At 38.9% G+C, this 15,277-nt stretch overlaps 1 protein-coding gene across 1 annotated transcript; it reads right to left on the bottom strand.

Moving 5' to 3' along the window:
- Nucleotides 1–13,450: 13,450 nt before the first annotated feature.
- On the bottom strand, nt 13,451–14,731 carry LOC123881068 (carbonyl reductase [NADPH] 1-like). Its single transcript, XM_045929633.1, has one exon. The coding sequence runs from the start codon at nt 14,721–14,723 to the stop codon at nt 13,836–13,838; it is 888 nt and encodes a 295-aa protein (XP_045785589.1). The 5' UTR covers nt 14,724–14,731; the 3' UTR covers nt 13,451–13,835.
- Nucleotides 14,732–15,277: the final 546 nt, after the last annotated feature.

A 15,277-nucleotide genomic window follows, 5' to 3' on the forward strand; every position in this document is an offset into this window, starting at 1 on the left:
GTTTAGATTAAAACTCTTGGATAACCTGTACACATTGAACCTGATGTTTTTTGTGTTGGTTTGAGAGGACATTCCAATAATTCGATAAAAATATTTAAATAATACCTGCTTTTCTGAGTGACGCCAATAATTCAGAAGCGGGACGTGTCTCACGTTGCCTTAATTTCGCTTTGGTATCTTTTTTTAAACAACCCACATTTGATTAAAATTTTAATTGAGTTTGATTTGGTGATTAAAATTTTTAGTTTTTTTTTTTTAAGAATTTAGTCTTTTGTGAAGTGGAAAGTAACTTGCAATAAGTGGTTCAGATTTTGTATACATCGAATGGGAAGTTAGTCGTTTGGAATTATTGTTGACTTGATATTAAAACTAAGAGTTCGGCAGTTCAAGGGTAGGTTTTAATGATTTGACGGAGGGCAGGATAGCCCATGATTTGGATTTGACTTAGGGCAAGGAAGCCCGCGACTGACATGACAAGATTATTTAGAAACACGAGGGCGTGTTAAATTCAGGACGGCCGAACTGTAGGAGGCCGACAAGATTGAACTTGCATAAATACGGGTGTTTCGAAGGTTTTAGTTCAGTCTCCTTCTGAGATTCGGAGCGATATCGCATATTTTCGGTATTTGGGTTGTGAACTGGATAATTAGATGTTGTGATAGCAATCACGCTCTAATTAAATTATTTATTTTGGCATTAGTTTGTTTAGATTAAAACTCTTGGATAACCTGTACACATTGAACCTGATGTTTTTTGTGTTGGTTTGAGAGGACATTCCAATAATTCGATAAAAATATTTAAATAATACCTGCTTTTCTGAGTGACGCCAATAGTAGTATGCGATCCGCTTTATGTTGGAGTTATGTAAAAGATTTAATCACGAAATGCCGATAACGAAAGAGTTCCGTGAACGGATGTATCGAGTTTGCGGTTAACGAGTGCGTTGTGAAACTTTTAACGAGCCACTTCTTTGATTGTCTGCTTTTATTTTCACATGAATCGAATTTATTATATTTTATTCGTATGAAATTCGTTGGCCGAAATAATATTCTTGTGATAGGTGCACTGACCTTTACAATAAGTACAAGCTTACGTCCGTGTCGTCGGATTTGTCCATGATAATAATAATTAATTAATTATAATTTCTGTTTCATGAGGATAAATCTTATGGACGTCCAATCGTCGTGATTTGACAACTTCTTGCCACTTATAATTGCGGAAATAAATTTTATCGGATGCGGCCGACGGACGCGACTTATACATATCTGGATATCAAACTATCGGACGTAAGTAGCGGTAGTAAACTTCGGCCGTCCTAGAGCGCTCGGACGTCCGATAGAACTCTAGACCGCTGCAACACAGCCCTTGTACGACACCACTTGTACAGCTAGCAGGCTACTCGCTGCCGCCGCACCTACAACTAGCAGCCCTCTGCGGTGGGAGAGTGGTGGCGACCGGCAGTGGCGGGCACAGGGTCTATAGCCAGAGTAGGCACAAGTTAGGTAGTGGCCTATTTACTAGCGGTCATGATGAAAAATTATCTATTATCATTGAACTATTTGAATTAGGGTAAGCAGCGCTTTTATGCCTCTATGACTTGCACGCCGCTGGCGACCGGCCACCCTCCACTCGCGCACGTACGCCGACCGTTTAGCACGCTTCAAGAAAGCAGGCGCCATGCACACTGTGCGCGGGCCGCTCTCTTGGGTGCGTAAGACGTCCAACTATTGCGTGGCAAAGTTGCAGCAAGTTCGCTTACTTTTGTGTTGTTACTGTATAGTGCGTCTCCAGAACACGATGTTAAGTCCATATTTGAATGCTCATACTTTGGTTGGGTGGGAGCGGAGTCGTGTAAGTCAGCTACGACCTTTAACCTAAGGCGCGTGTCACGTTTTTAAACATGAAAATTTACTCTAAGGTCGTAAAGTGACTTGAATGGAAATGTTATAGGTTAAATATAACGGTCACCTGAAGTGTCTGTATATACATATATACCAAGAAAATCCCTCTTACGTTGTTTATGTGTTATAAAATAGAAAACCCATTTCCCACGGATAATGTCATAAATTGAATTTCCCTCAACCGCCAAAGAGTTAAGGGCGTCGTAAATTTTTTACTACCTGGTAACGTCACTGCACTGGCCAAGGTCTGTACTTATAGCGAGTGTGTTTTATGGAATATAGATCTTATGCTAATGGCCTAAGGCTGCTTTTCCACCAGATATGTGCTATGAGGAGCTACGCTGTGAGGAGGTTAAAGCTAAGCTACTAAACTACGTGACCGTTTCGTCTAATGCTAATGTATAGCGGAGCGGGTACGATGTGCAGTGAAGATGCGCCGCTGCAAGGTATGGTAGGTGTGGGAGGTAAATATATGATTCGAGCTAAGCGATGCATAGATGGTAGAGAGAGCACGGGGCTACACCACTCGCGCATCCGTAGCTCCCATCCGTAGCGTAGCTCCCGTCAATTGAATCCGTTTCCATCAATGCTCAACAAATCAAGATGTTTTCAATCAAGAGCCTGGCACAAGTTTTACGCTTAATTGGAGGGGAAAGGGGAGTATTAATCACGATTAGCATGGCTATTAAAAATGATTGGTGGGTATCACACACATCTCTGGCGGAAAATTAGCCCAAGGGTTTGGTCTAAGCTTTAGGTAGTTTTCCTTTAGACAATTGTTCTGATTTTTCTGAAGGCATATAGGTACTTGATCAAATCAGGAATGTGGAGATCCGTAGGAGAACCAGAATAATCGACACGCCTAGCTAAACGAGACGTGATTTTATACATGCATATAGTTCAAGACGTGGGGCTATATATAAATAGGCTGTTTTTTATCCCGGAAAATCAAAGAGTTTTCACAATATAAAAGGAGAAACTGACTATGTAGGTACTTCTCAAACCTCTCAGGGTCTAGAAACTTAAGTTTTGCTTGTAGGTTCTCTCTATAAAGCTAGATTCCCTATTTTCAAAGTCCAAACCGAAAGAAACCGGGCGGGTCAACTAGTAATGACAGGTATTGTATACTGTCGCCACTCCACAAACTAGCAGTAGTAACATGATCAGCTTATTATTCTTTCAGTATAATTCCCCGGCAACATTATGATAATCGGATCAGTTATAAATTAAGAGATAATTCGATAACAAATAATATATCATGCCCGGAACACTAGATTATGGTTTTGCTAAACAAATATATTTTGTTTCACCCGAATCCAATTAATGCCTAATGAACCTAAACGGTTTTCCGTGAACTGAATGGTTTGCGGTTTGAATAGTAAAAAGTCTGTTTAAAAATTCTAAATCGAATTTAAAAAAAGTCCTAAATCCAGGTGGATGAAGTTGCGAGGAAAAGGATTATTTAAATATCTATTTTAAAACATTTTTTAGGGTTATTTTTTAGGGTAGGGTTAAAGGAAAAACGGAACCCTTATAGGATCACTTTGTTGTCTGTCTGCCTGTTTGTCTGTCAAGAAACCTATAGGGTACTTCCCGTTGACCTAGAATCATGAAATTTGGTAGGTAGATAGGTCTTATAGCACAAGTAGAGGAATAAATCTAAAAACCGTGAAAGGAATAAATCATCATTAAAAAAAATTAAAATGTTTTTCTATTTTCAAAATAAGATAATATAACTATACCAAGTGGGGTATCATATAAAAGGGCTTTACCTGTACATCCTAAAACAGATTTTTACTTATTTTTATGTATTTGATTTTGATTTATCGTGCAAAATGTTGGAAAAAGTACCCGAGTACGGAACCCTGAGTGCGCGAATCCAACTTGCACTTGGCCTGTTTTTTTTAATTTGATTGAGCCAGAGATTTTCGTTTATTCTTGAGGAATCTTACAGTATGCCAATAGCATACTTTTTTACTTTTAAATACACGAGGCTCAGAAATAATTTTATTTATTGTAGACATTTGATGGCGCTTACTTTTATACAATTAGAGATAAGATTATAAAATAATATGTGAGATAAAACAGGTAGTAGACATTCCTCAATATTTTTGTGTGCCACTGAGATATAATGCATGATTCACTTTTTGATAAATGGTTGATAATATTAAGAATAATATATATATTTATTTGTGAATGTAGGTAGGTACTTAATAAGGCAACAATAATTAATTATTTATCACGTGATTAAAAGACTATAAAACTCCTCCTCGGTGGGTGGTTCAATCCCGCGCACGCACCTCTAACTTTTTGGAGATATGAATGAATATACTTTTATTGCATACCACAAAATTAGTACAGAAAAAACACATACAAATCACAACAAAATATAGGCAGGTAGGATATAGATATGTGCGTTATAAGCAATTAATACTTGTTTTAACTATGAAGGAAAACATCAATGAGGAAACCTGCATGCCTGAGAGTTCTCTGTGATGTTCTCAAAGGTGTGTGAAGTCTGCCAACCCACACTTGGCCAGCGTGACGGGCTGTCGTCTCGGCCCTTCTTGTTCTGAGATTAGATCTGTGCTCAGTACTAATGGGCCGGGTGGGCTGATCATAATGATGATGATGATGATTGATCATTTCTTCACACAAAAACAGTTATACTTCCATCAAATAGTCCACAGAACTGGGACATTTTTCTCGCGCGAAATATATGGAATTTTGTCGAAATCACATCTGGCACATGGAATCGGAATCGCATTATGTTTATTTCACATTCGGTCGTATGTTTGAGAGCTGGGATAGATTTCTGCCTCTGTGACATCGTGTGAGTATCGTCTACCAAATATGGATTTTATCTTTCTTTCCCTTCTTTTTGGGCCGAGGAGGCAATGGAGATGGTGGAGTCGGCTCAGGTTGAAGTAGGTACTTCCGGTTCTGGCTCAGATTTATTTTCTTTATCTACGAGTATGTCTTTTCGGGGTGGTACCTATACTCATCAATATTTTTAGGGTTTCGTACCTCAAAAGGAAGAAAGGATCTCTTATTCGTTTGTCGATCACGTTGTATGTCTGTCGGTCAGTGTGTTCGTCGTGTTTATCGAGAAACCTATACGGCACTTCCCGTTGACCTAGAATCATGAAATTTTGCAGATAAGTAGGTCTCATAGCACACGTAAGGGGAAAAATCCAAAAACCGTTACAAAAAAATAATTAAAAGGTGTTCATGAACAAATTTGATATTTTCAACTTTCAAAGTAATATTTATATACCAATCGTGGTATCATATTATGAAAAGGCTTTACCTGTACATTTTTAAACAGATTTTTATTTATTTGTATGCACAATTGTATTTGGTTTATCATGCAAAATGTCGAAAAAATACGACTGCTGTACAGAACCCTCGATGCGCGAGTCTGACTTGCACTTGGTATTTTTTCTTATATAAGGATATAAAAAGTTTTTTTTTTTACGCAAAGATATATTAATTTAACTTGCGCTTGCGCTTGACTATAATCACTCCAAATAGTAGGTGATGATGCAGTCCTAAAGGTGGATCGTGCCTGTCTAGAAGGTGCCCATACAATCTTCTTTTGAAAGTACTATCAAAAATAAAACACAATTTCAAAAACATAAAATTTAATTTTTCATCTCATAGAGACAAAGTAACCAAAACTTCACGGAATTCTTTCTTGTGTTCCGTTCGAAGCCGGATCTTTCGAACTTTGTTTCGTCAACTACGTGGCGACTGCGATCTAAATTGCTGATCCATCCCTCTAGTTTGGCCTAACAAACGCACCCGCTCTTATTAGAATTGCCTAATAAGTCCATTTTATATTACATTTCGTATATATGTATTTTATAAAGCGTGGCATAATATTTGTCACGCATTTACAACGATCATATATCGTATTTATGCCACAATAATTGAGTTGTAGGCATCCCCCATACATATATAATTATATATTTGTGTATTTAATAATATATTGCATATTTATTAAATAAATTATACGTAAATTCATAATATTTCGTCTCGCAAGTCGCAACCGACCTAGGTACCCACATACTTTACGGTCGGATCGTGCGACGTTGCATTACCGCTTAGTCATTAACAAGCGATATCAACCCGGTTTACGCGTTGAATTATTTTATTCGTGTAAACATGGCGGACAAGAATAAAGGTTTAGGAACCGCTTCCTCGATTCCAAAAGATAGGGAGTTAACATTGTTAGAGGCTAAACGAAACGTTATTTTCCAAAGAATCCAAAATATTTATGATTCTTCAAAAAACGTACATACAAACGCGGATGTAAAGGAAAGTTTTCTTAGCTCGGTTGTCACATTAGATACGCTTCGTACTGAGTTTCAAAAACTTGTAGATCAATATAATGACCGTTTATTAACGATTGATCCTGATGCGACACCTCAATATTATTGCTTAATTTCCTTTGACGAGTTGTATGGTCATATTAAATTAGTGAGTTCGCAGATTAGCCCTCAAACTCAAAGCAAAGAAGCGTCGTTACGCAAAAATAAGCCAACTTTGCCACCTATCGAATTGAGGTCATTTGACGGTGATATTCTTTCATGGCCTTTATTTTATGCCAATTTTAAATCGACTATACACGATAATACAACTCTTACTGATTCGGAGAGGATGTATTATCTTCTCGGTAAACTGACGGGGAAGGCGCTTAGCGCATGCTCAGGAATAACACCCTGCGCCGAGAATTATTCTTTGTTGTTGCAAACTCTCATAGACAAATATGACGATAAACGAATGATAGCTGCTACTTATTTAGATCAGTTGTTAGAATTTAAATCTATAAGTGCCTCTGCTGATAACTTTGATTTATTTATAGAAAAGTTTGTGGCGGCCTATAGGGGCCTTAAAAATCTTAAGCTACCTGATTTGACAGATTTTATTGTTTTACATATCGCGCTTAAGAAAATAGATTCAGATTCTATACGTACTTTCGAACGGCTAGGTGATTCGTCTTCGATACCTACCTTCGAAGATTTAGTTAATTTTATTAAGAATCAATCTAAAATAATGCAGCGCTTGTCTCCAGCGTCTCCGAGCAGTGATACAAAGAAGGTTGTCGATCGTGGAAGCACAGCTAATAAGAAAAATGCTTCTTCTCAAAAACTAGCCTTTGTAACCACGGTTGACAATAATAAACCCGCTGTTAAATGTTTGTGTAATGATATAACACATCAACATTTATTCAAATGCCCGCGATTTGTGCAAGCTTCTCCAGAAGAACGCTTCCAATTAGTTAAACAATATAACGCGTGCGTAAATTGTCTTTCCAATAAGCACAATCAGGTTTCGCGCTGCAATTCAAATATGAATTGTAAAAAGTGTAACCTAAGGCACTCGACCTGGCTCCACATTACTACGTCAGATTCGAACCCCACTACCTCCAGTGGCATGCCCGACACTGTAACCACTGAGCCGCTAGGCACCGCGCCCGCCGCGTCGAGCGATGCGCAGGCGCCGCTGCCGGCCGTCATACAGCCCGTGCGCTCGGCCGCGGTCGTTAGAACCGGTCCAACGGTAACTTTGAACGAGAGCGTCGTATTATGTACGAGATCCATTGCCGCGTCGCAAACATCGTGCAATGAAAGTTCATCGGCACCTCGCGAGCAATGTAATATGCCTACTTCGGTTTTGCTCGCGACGGCTCAAGTGATAGTCTACGATAGTGAGGGAAACTCGCATCTATTACGTTGTTTGTTAGATACCGCGGCTGAAGCTAACTTTATTTCAGCTGATTGCTGTACGCGCTTGAATGTTCACCAAAACGATACCCTACACACAATTGTTAAGGGTTTCGGTGGCTCAGAAAAACCTATAAGTAAGTCGGTGTCCGTGCAATTACATTCTAAGTATAATACGAACATTAAATTCGATATTTCAGCACTGGTCGTAGATCATATAACAGAGAACTTGCCTTCGTCGCTTATCGATAAAGATGCGCTCGCGCATTTAAGTAACTTACACCTCGCCGACAATGCGTTCGCGAGTCCAAGCCCTATTGACATGTTAATAGGGTCTTCACTGTATCCGCATTTATTGCTTCCAGGCGTCGTACTCGGAAAGCCTTCCGAGCCCTCGGCTATACATACCGTATTCGGCTATGTTCTCATGGGCTCGGCGCCTGCACTGAAGCCTACTAGTGTTCAGTCAACTACGACTGCCTGCCTTGCCTTAGTGCGTAGTTCATCGACTTCCGCTACTGGCAATCTAAATAATCTTCAGGAGCTTACCTGCACGTCCGTTCAAGGTTCCGTTGGCCATGAATGCGAAAGATTATCTAGCACTATCACTGCACGAGTTTCCGTCGGTGATAGTCATTCAATTGCAATACCTTTCCGCAAAAATATATTTACGATTGGTAATTCTTCTAAACCTCCTTACGAACACCTGTTGTGTCTACAGCGTAAACCTAAAGCCTACTCCCAGCTGAGGCTGGCTTATAATGAGGTTTATCGCGAGTACTTACGGAATAATTACACTCCTCTGTCACCTCGCTTTGAGTCTGATCGTTCGCGTATACCTACTTATTTATCCACGCATCATGACGTCATTCGCGAGGGCAAATCTAGCGCGACCAAGTTACAGGTCGTCGCCGATGATGCCGGTGCGCTTAGCAGTTCAGCTAACCATTCCGTGTCGCTCCATGAGCCTCCGCGAGCATTGCTCGCACCATCCCAGCTGCCAATTGAGGAACTGGATGGTATCTCTGTTTCTGAAATACCAGAACAGAAACTTCTGTCGGATAAGCTAGCGTCTAAGCATAGAATATATTTACGCACCGAACTAGAACTTATTTTGTCTGCTCTCAGACCTAGGTTCCAAATGTTAACCGACCGACGTTTAATATTAACTCGCGTCAAAAATAATTATAATACGCGCGTTAAATTAAAGCCGCATTCTTCTCTTCTAGAAGTTGATCTGCCGAGCAGTAAAGACTCGCGCGCTCTCAAGGGTTTTATGCAGACAAGCTGCAATTACGCAGACCATGTAACCCGTACACCAATAAAATGTCGCGGCACTCGTAGGCGTAAATATTTTCTCTCATATAATTTTATCTATCTGACTACTCGCGCCGTTCACGTTGGAATAGTTGCGGGTAAGAATACGAGCAGTCTTCGTAACGCTAAAGCAACTCGTTCGTATCGCTATAAACCTTTTAATTTTTTATTTAAAAATTATCGCTCGCGCTTTAAGGAGAAGTCGACTGAAATTCATATTTCATACAAGTTACAACCTCCTGCTTCCCAACGTTGCGTTGAATGTTGGGAAAGCTTAATCATAAAATTTAATTTTCGCCGTTCTTTTATAAAAAAGATTGCCCAATGCATTAAGAAGCGATGGACAGGTGTTGTAGACAGGGTCCATCGTTCTAAAGTCGGCGTTGCTCATATAGCGTCCATTAGGCCGGCTAGGAAGACTTTCCTACGTTTGGCAGTTCTTACCTAATCGTTGAGCCGTTCTTTTACTTTAGTTTAGGTTAGATTAGGTAAGGATAATTAATTAATATTTCATGATTTCTATTGATAAATTTAATATTACCGCTATGTATATTTAGCATATATTTATGTGTGATATATCGCTCATTTATACATACAATTTCTACTGCTTGCTGAAAGCAGTCCGCTATTCAAGTAGTAGTATTTCTATTAAAGGCAACCCTTTAAGGGCGGGGGAATGGTGGCGCCACCTATTGGCTATTTATTGGTTAACATAATGTGATAAGGTGTTTCACATTTATTTCCAAACTACCCTCCATTTCCCTTCGTGCACTTTCGCCTATCTTCGTGGTGTTAACTGCAACGCCACGATGTTCGCGTCTTTATGACGCCAGTATGTCATGCACGCTCCGCGAGACGCACGTACGACAATTGAGTCGCGTCCTCGTGTTCATTCAACCCAAGATGGTGGATATGCGATCGCCGCTGTTCGTCTGAGATACGCCCCTGGAGTGTCCCGTGAAGTGAATTGTGCCTGTGCGAGGGACTGCGAGTGCTTGTGCGTGCTTGTTCCTGCCTTCAGACTGACGAGGTTAGTGCACGAGTCCTTGTATCCTTCATGTGCCCTTTGACCCGCGTGGACACCTTCCAAATTCGAAATTAACATCCATACAGTCCACGAAATCTCTCGCCGTCGAAGGTGGACAGTGGCCTCGGAATTGACACCATTCTTTTTGTGGTTTTCCACCAGATATGTGCTATGAGGAGCTACGCTGTGAGGAGGTTAAAGCTAAGCTACTAAACTACGTGACCGTTTCGTCTAATGCTAATGTATAGCGGAGCGGGTACGATGTGCAGTGAAGATGCGCCGCTGCAAGGTATGGTAGGTGTGGGAGGTAAATATATGATTCGAGCTAAGCGATGCATAGATGGTAGAGAGAGCACGGGGCTACACCACTCGCGCATCCGTAGCTCCCATCCGTAGCGTAGCTCCCGTCAATTGAATCCGTTTCCATCAATGCTCAACAAATCAAGATGTTTTCAATCAAGAGCCTGGCACAAGTTTTACGCTTAATTGGAGGGGAAAGGGGAGTATTAATCACGATTAGCATGGCTATTAAAAATGATTGGTGGGTATCACACACATCTCTGGCGGAAAATTAGCCCAAGGGTTTGGTCTAAGCTTTAGGTAGTTTTCCTTTAGACAATTGTTCTGATTTTTCTGAAGGCATATAGGTACTTGATCAAATCAGGAATGTGGAGATCCGTAGGAGAACCAGAATAATCGACACGCCTAGCTAAACGAGACGTGATTTTATACATGCATATAGTTCAAGACGTGGGGCTATATATAAATAGGCTGTTTTTTATCCCGGAAAATCAAAGAGTTTTCACAATATAAAAGGAGAAACTGACTATGTAGGTACTTCTCAAACCTCTCAGGGTCTAGAAACTTAAGTTTTGCTTGTAGGTTCTCTCTATAAAGCTAGATTCCCTATTTTCAAAGTCCAAACCGAAAGAAACCGGGCGGGTCAACTAGTAATGACAGGTATTGTATACTGTCGCCACTCCACAAACTAGCAGTAGTAACATGATCAGCTTATTATTCTTTCAGTATAATTCCCCGGCAACATTATGATAATCGGATCAGTTATAAATTAAGAGATAATTCGATAACAAATAATATATCATGCCCGGAACACTAGATTATGGTTTTGCTAAACAAATATATTTTGTTTCACCCGAATCCAATTAATGCCTAATGAACCTAAACGGTTTTCCGTGAACTGAATGGTTTGCGGTTTGAATAGTAAAAAGTCTGTTTAAAAATTCTAAATCGAATTTAAAAAAAGTCCTAAATCCAGGTGGATGAAGTTGCGAGGAAAAGGATTATTTAAATATCTATTTTAAAACATTTTTTAGGGTTATTTTTTAGGGTAGGGTTAAAGGAAAAACGGAACCCTTATAGGATCACTTTGTTGTCTGTCTGCCTGTTTGTCTGTCAAGAAACCTATAGGGTACTTCCCGTTGACCTAGAATCATGAAATTTGGTAGGTAGATAGGTCTTATAGCACAAGTAGAGGAATAAATCTAAAAACCGTGAAAGGAATAAATCATCATTAAAAAAAATTAAAATGTTTTTCTATTTTCAAAATAAGATAATATAACTATACCAAGTGGGGTATCATATAAAAGGGCTTTACCTGTACATCCTAAAACAGATTTTTACTTATTTTTATGTATTTGATTTTGATTTATCGTGCAAAATGTTGGAAAAAGTACCCGAGTACGGAACCCTGAGTGCGCGAATCCAACTTGCACTTGGCCTGTTTTTTTTAATTTGATTGAGCCAGAGATTTTCGTTTATTCTTGAGGAATCTTACAGTATGCCAATAGCATACTTTTTTACTTTTAAATACACGAGGCTCAGAAATAATTTTATTTATTGTAGACATTTGATGGCGCTTACTTTTATACAATTAGAGATAAGATTATAAAATAATATGTGAGATAAAACAGGTAGTAGACATTCCTCAATATTTTTGTGTGCCACTGAGATATAATGCATGATTCACTTTTTGATAAATGGTTGATAATATTAAGAATAATATATATATTTATTTGTGAATGTAGGTAGGTACTTAATAAGGCAACAATAATTAATTATTTATCACGTGATTAAAAGACTATAAAACTCCTCCTCGGTGGGTGGTTCAATCCCGCGCACGCACCTCTAACTTTTTGGAGATATGAATGAATATACTTTTATTGCATACCACAAAATTAGTACAGAAAAAACACATACAAATCACAACAAAATATAGGCAGGTAGGATATAGATATGTGCGTTATAAGCAATTAATACTTGTTTTAACTATGAAGGAAAACATCAATGAGGAAACCTGCATGCCTGAGAGTTCTCTGTGATGTTCTCAAAGGTGTGTGAAGTCTGCCAACCCACACTTGGCCAGCGTGACGGGCTGTCGTCTCGGCCCTTCTTGTTCTGAGATTAGATCTGTGCTCAGTACTAATGGGCCGGGTGGGCTGATCATAATGATGATGATGATGATTGATCATTTCTTCACACAAAAACAGTTATACTTCCATCAAATAGTCCACAGAACTGGGACATTTTTCTCGCGCGAAATATATGGAATTTTGTCGAAATCACATCTGGCACATGGAATCGGAATCGCATTATGTTTATTTCACATTCGGTCGTATGTTTGAGAGCTGGGATAGATTTCTGCCTCTGTGACATCGTGTGAGTATCGTCTACCAAATATGGATTTTATCTTTCTTTCCCTTCTTTTTGGGCCGAGGAGGCAATGGAGATGGTGGAGTCGGCTCAGGTTGAAGTAGGTACTTCCGGTTCTGGCTCAGATTTATTTTCTTTATCTACGAGTATGTCTTTTCGGGGTGGTACCTATACTCATCAATATTTTTAGGGTTTCGTACCTCAAAAGGAAGAAAGGATCTCTTATTCGTTTGTCGATCACGTTGTATGTCTGTCGGTCAGTGTGTTCGTCGTGTTTATCGAGAAACCTATACGGCACTTCCCGTTGACCTAGAATCATGAAATTTTGCAGATAAGTAGGTCTCATAGCACACGTAAGGGGAAAAATCCAAAAACCGTTACAAAAAAATAATTAAAAGGTGTTCATGAACAAATTTGATATTTTCAACTTTCAAAGTAATATTTATATACCAATCGTGGTATCATATTATGAAAAGGCTTTACCTGTACATTTTTAAACAGATTTTTATTTATTTGTATGCACAATTGTATTTGGTTTATCATGCAAAATGTCGAAAAAATACGACTGCTGTACAGAACCCTCGATGCGCGAGTCTGACTTGCACTTGGTATTTTTTCTTATATAAGGATATAAAAAGTTTTTTTTTTTACGCAAAGATATATTAATTTAACTTGCGCTTGCGCTTGACTATAATCACTCCAAATAGTAGGTGATGATGCAGTCCTAAAGGTGGATCGTGCCTGTCTAGAAGGTGCCCATACAATCTTCTTTTGAAAGTACTATCAAAAATAAAACACAATTTCAAAAACATAAAATTTAATTTTTCATCTCATAGAGACAAAGTAACCAAAACTTCACGGAATTTTTTGAAATATTTACACCTTCGGATTAAGAAACAAAGGTCAAAAAATTCACGTGACCCGCCTAACAGTTACGAGGTATACATATTCATTAAAGTAACTCAATCATTATTATTCAATGAATCTCCCGTAAATCTAATCAATCGTTTCTACCGTGAACTATGGAAAATCAAGCTTGGGAGCAAAACGTCATCTGTGTTAAACTTACGGTTTCAGCTTACCCCTTCAATACAGATAGTTTCATCATCATATTTATTTCCAATTAATTTCTATACACTAACCACTAAATAAATACTCGTATCTTAAAAATAAATAAAATATGAAACTGATCTACACAGTAGTAACTTCTACAAATGGGTCACTGTTCCATTCTATCACATTGTAGTTGCTCCACACAAAATTCCCTTTCAGAGTCAAAGGCGCCTCCAAGGCCAAATATAATATCGCCTTGGCGCCTTCCTCGAACACTTTAGTAGATTTCCTATCTTCGCGACTAGTGACGTTGCCTGGATTCACGCAGTTGATCACTACACCTTTATCAGACCATTGTCTATGTTGAAGAAATGTGACAGCACTTAGCGCAACTTTGCTAAAAGCTGTAACACTTGTACCCCAACCTTCTGTTTTTTCAACACCTTTTCTAGCAGCTTCTTCGTATTCTTGAATGATCGCTACTAGCTCATCTTCAGTCAGTTCTGGATTACTAATTCTTTTTCTTATAACTTCATTTTCAACTGTGGTTAGAAGGCCGGCTGGTCCCGACACGTTGACGACTCTAGCGTTTTCCGTTAACAAGGGATATACCAGTTTCCCAAAGTTTATGTATCCGTAGAAGTTAACGCTTAGTGTCCTCCTCACTTTTTCAAAATGCGACAAATGTCTCTCCGTGGGAACGTAGTCAGTGATGTTGATTAATAATTCAATCCTTTCATCTCGGTCTTGTATGTGGTGTCTAAACTTTATAATGCTTTTCGTGTACGCGAAGTCAACTTTGAAGTATTCCAGATTTGCGTTGTTTTTTTTCAAGACGTCGTGAATGTTGTACCCGGTGGACTCGTCTTCGGCCGTGAAGTATATCTTTCCATTGTAAACTTTGGTTAGCTTCTTTAATACTTGGTAGCCGAGATTGCTAGCCGCTCCCACGACGATCGCTACGTTAATCATAGCGGCTGAAATAATACTAGCGGCAAATAGAGTGATAACGTTATCCGAGGCCATCGCATCCCGAGCTCTTATCAGGAAAATGACAAGCGACCGTAGTTATAGCGCGAGATAAGTTTCCCTGAGAGTGTGGATTTTATCGAGTGTCTGAGATTAGGTGATGCTGCGAATGTAATACGTGTATTAAATGAGATACATTTGAAAAAGCTGCTTATTTGTATAATTTCAGATAATTGGTATTGTGAAATCTTAATGAATGATCAGATTTTTCAATACTTTATTAAAGTCCTTACCAATTAATGATTAATGCAGAATTTTGACGATGACCTCCGAATAAGAAACTGAATGAGTAGTGATGACTACGGACGCGGGAGCCATTAGTACCTACTCAAGAATGAAAAAAAAAAAAAAAAACATAAAATATTATTAAAACCCCGATTAGGGTATGAATGATATTGTAAACTTAAAAAAACATGTGTGGAATTCAGCCGATAACATAATCAAATTTAAATTTTAGTAGCACAAAGATAATTTATTATTAATTGTATCGTAACAGATACAACGATCGCAGTAGCCCTGTCGTCATTAGCCTTATCTCTCAATTTAGTTGT

Source organism: Maniola jurtina, chromosome 3 (genome assembly GCF_905333055.1).
Source record: "Maniola jurtina chromosome 3, ilManJurt1.1, whole genome shotgun sequence".
Classification (NCBI taxonomy): domain Eukaryota; kingdom Metazoa; phylum Arthropoda; class Insecta; order Lepidoptera; family Nymphalidae; genus Maniola; species Maniola jurtina.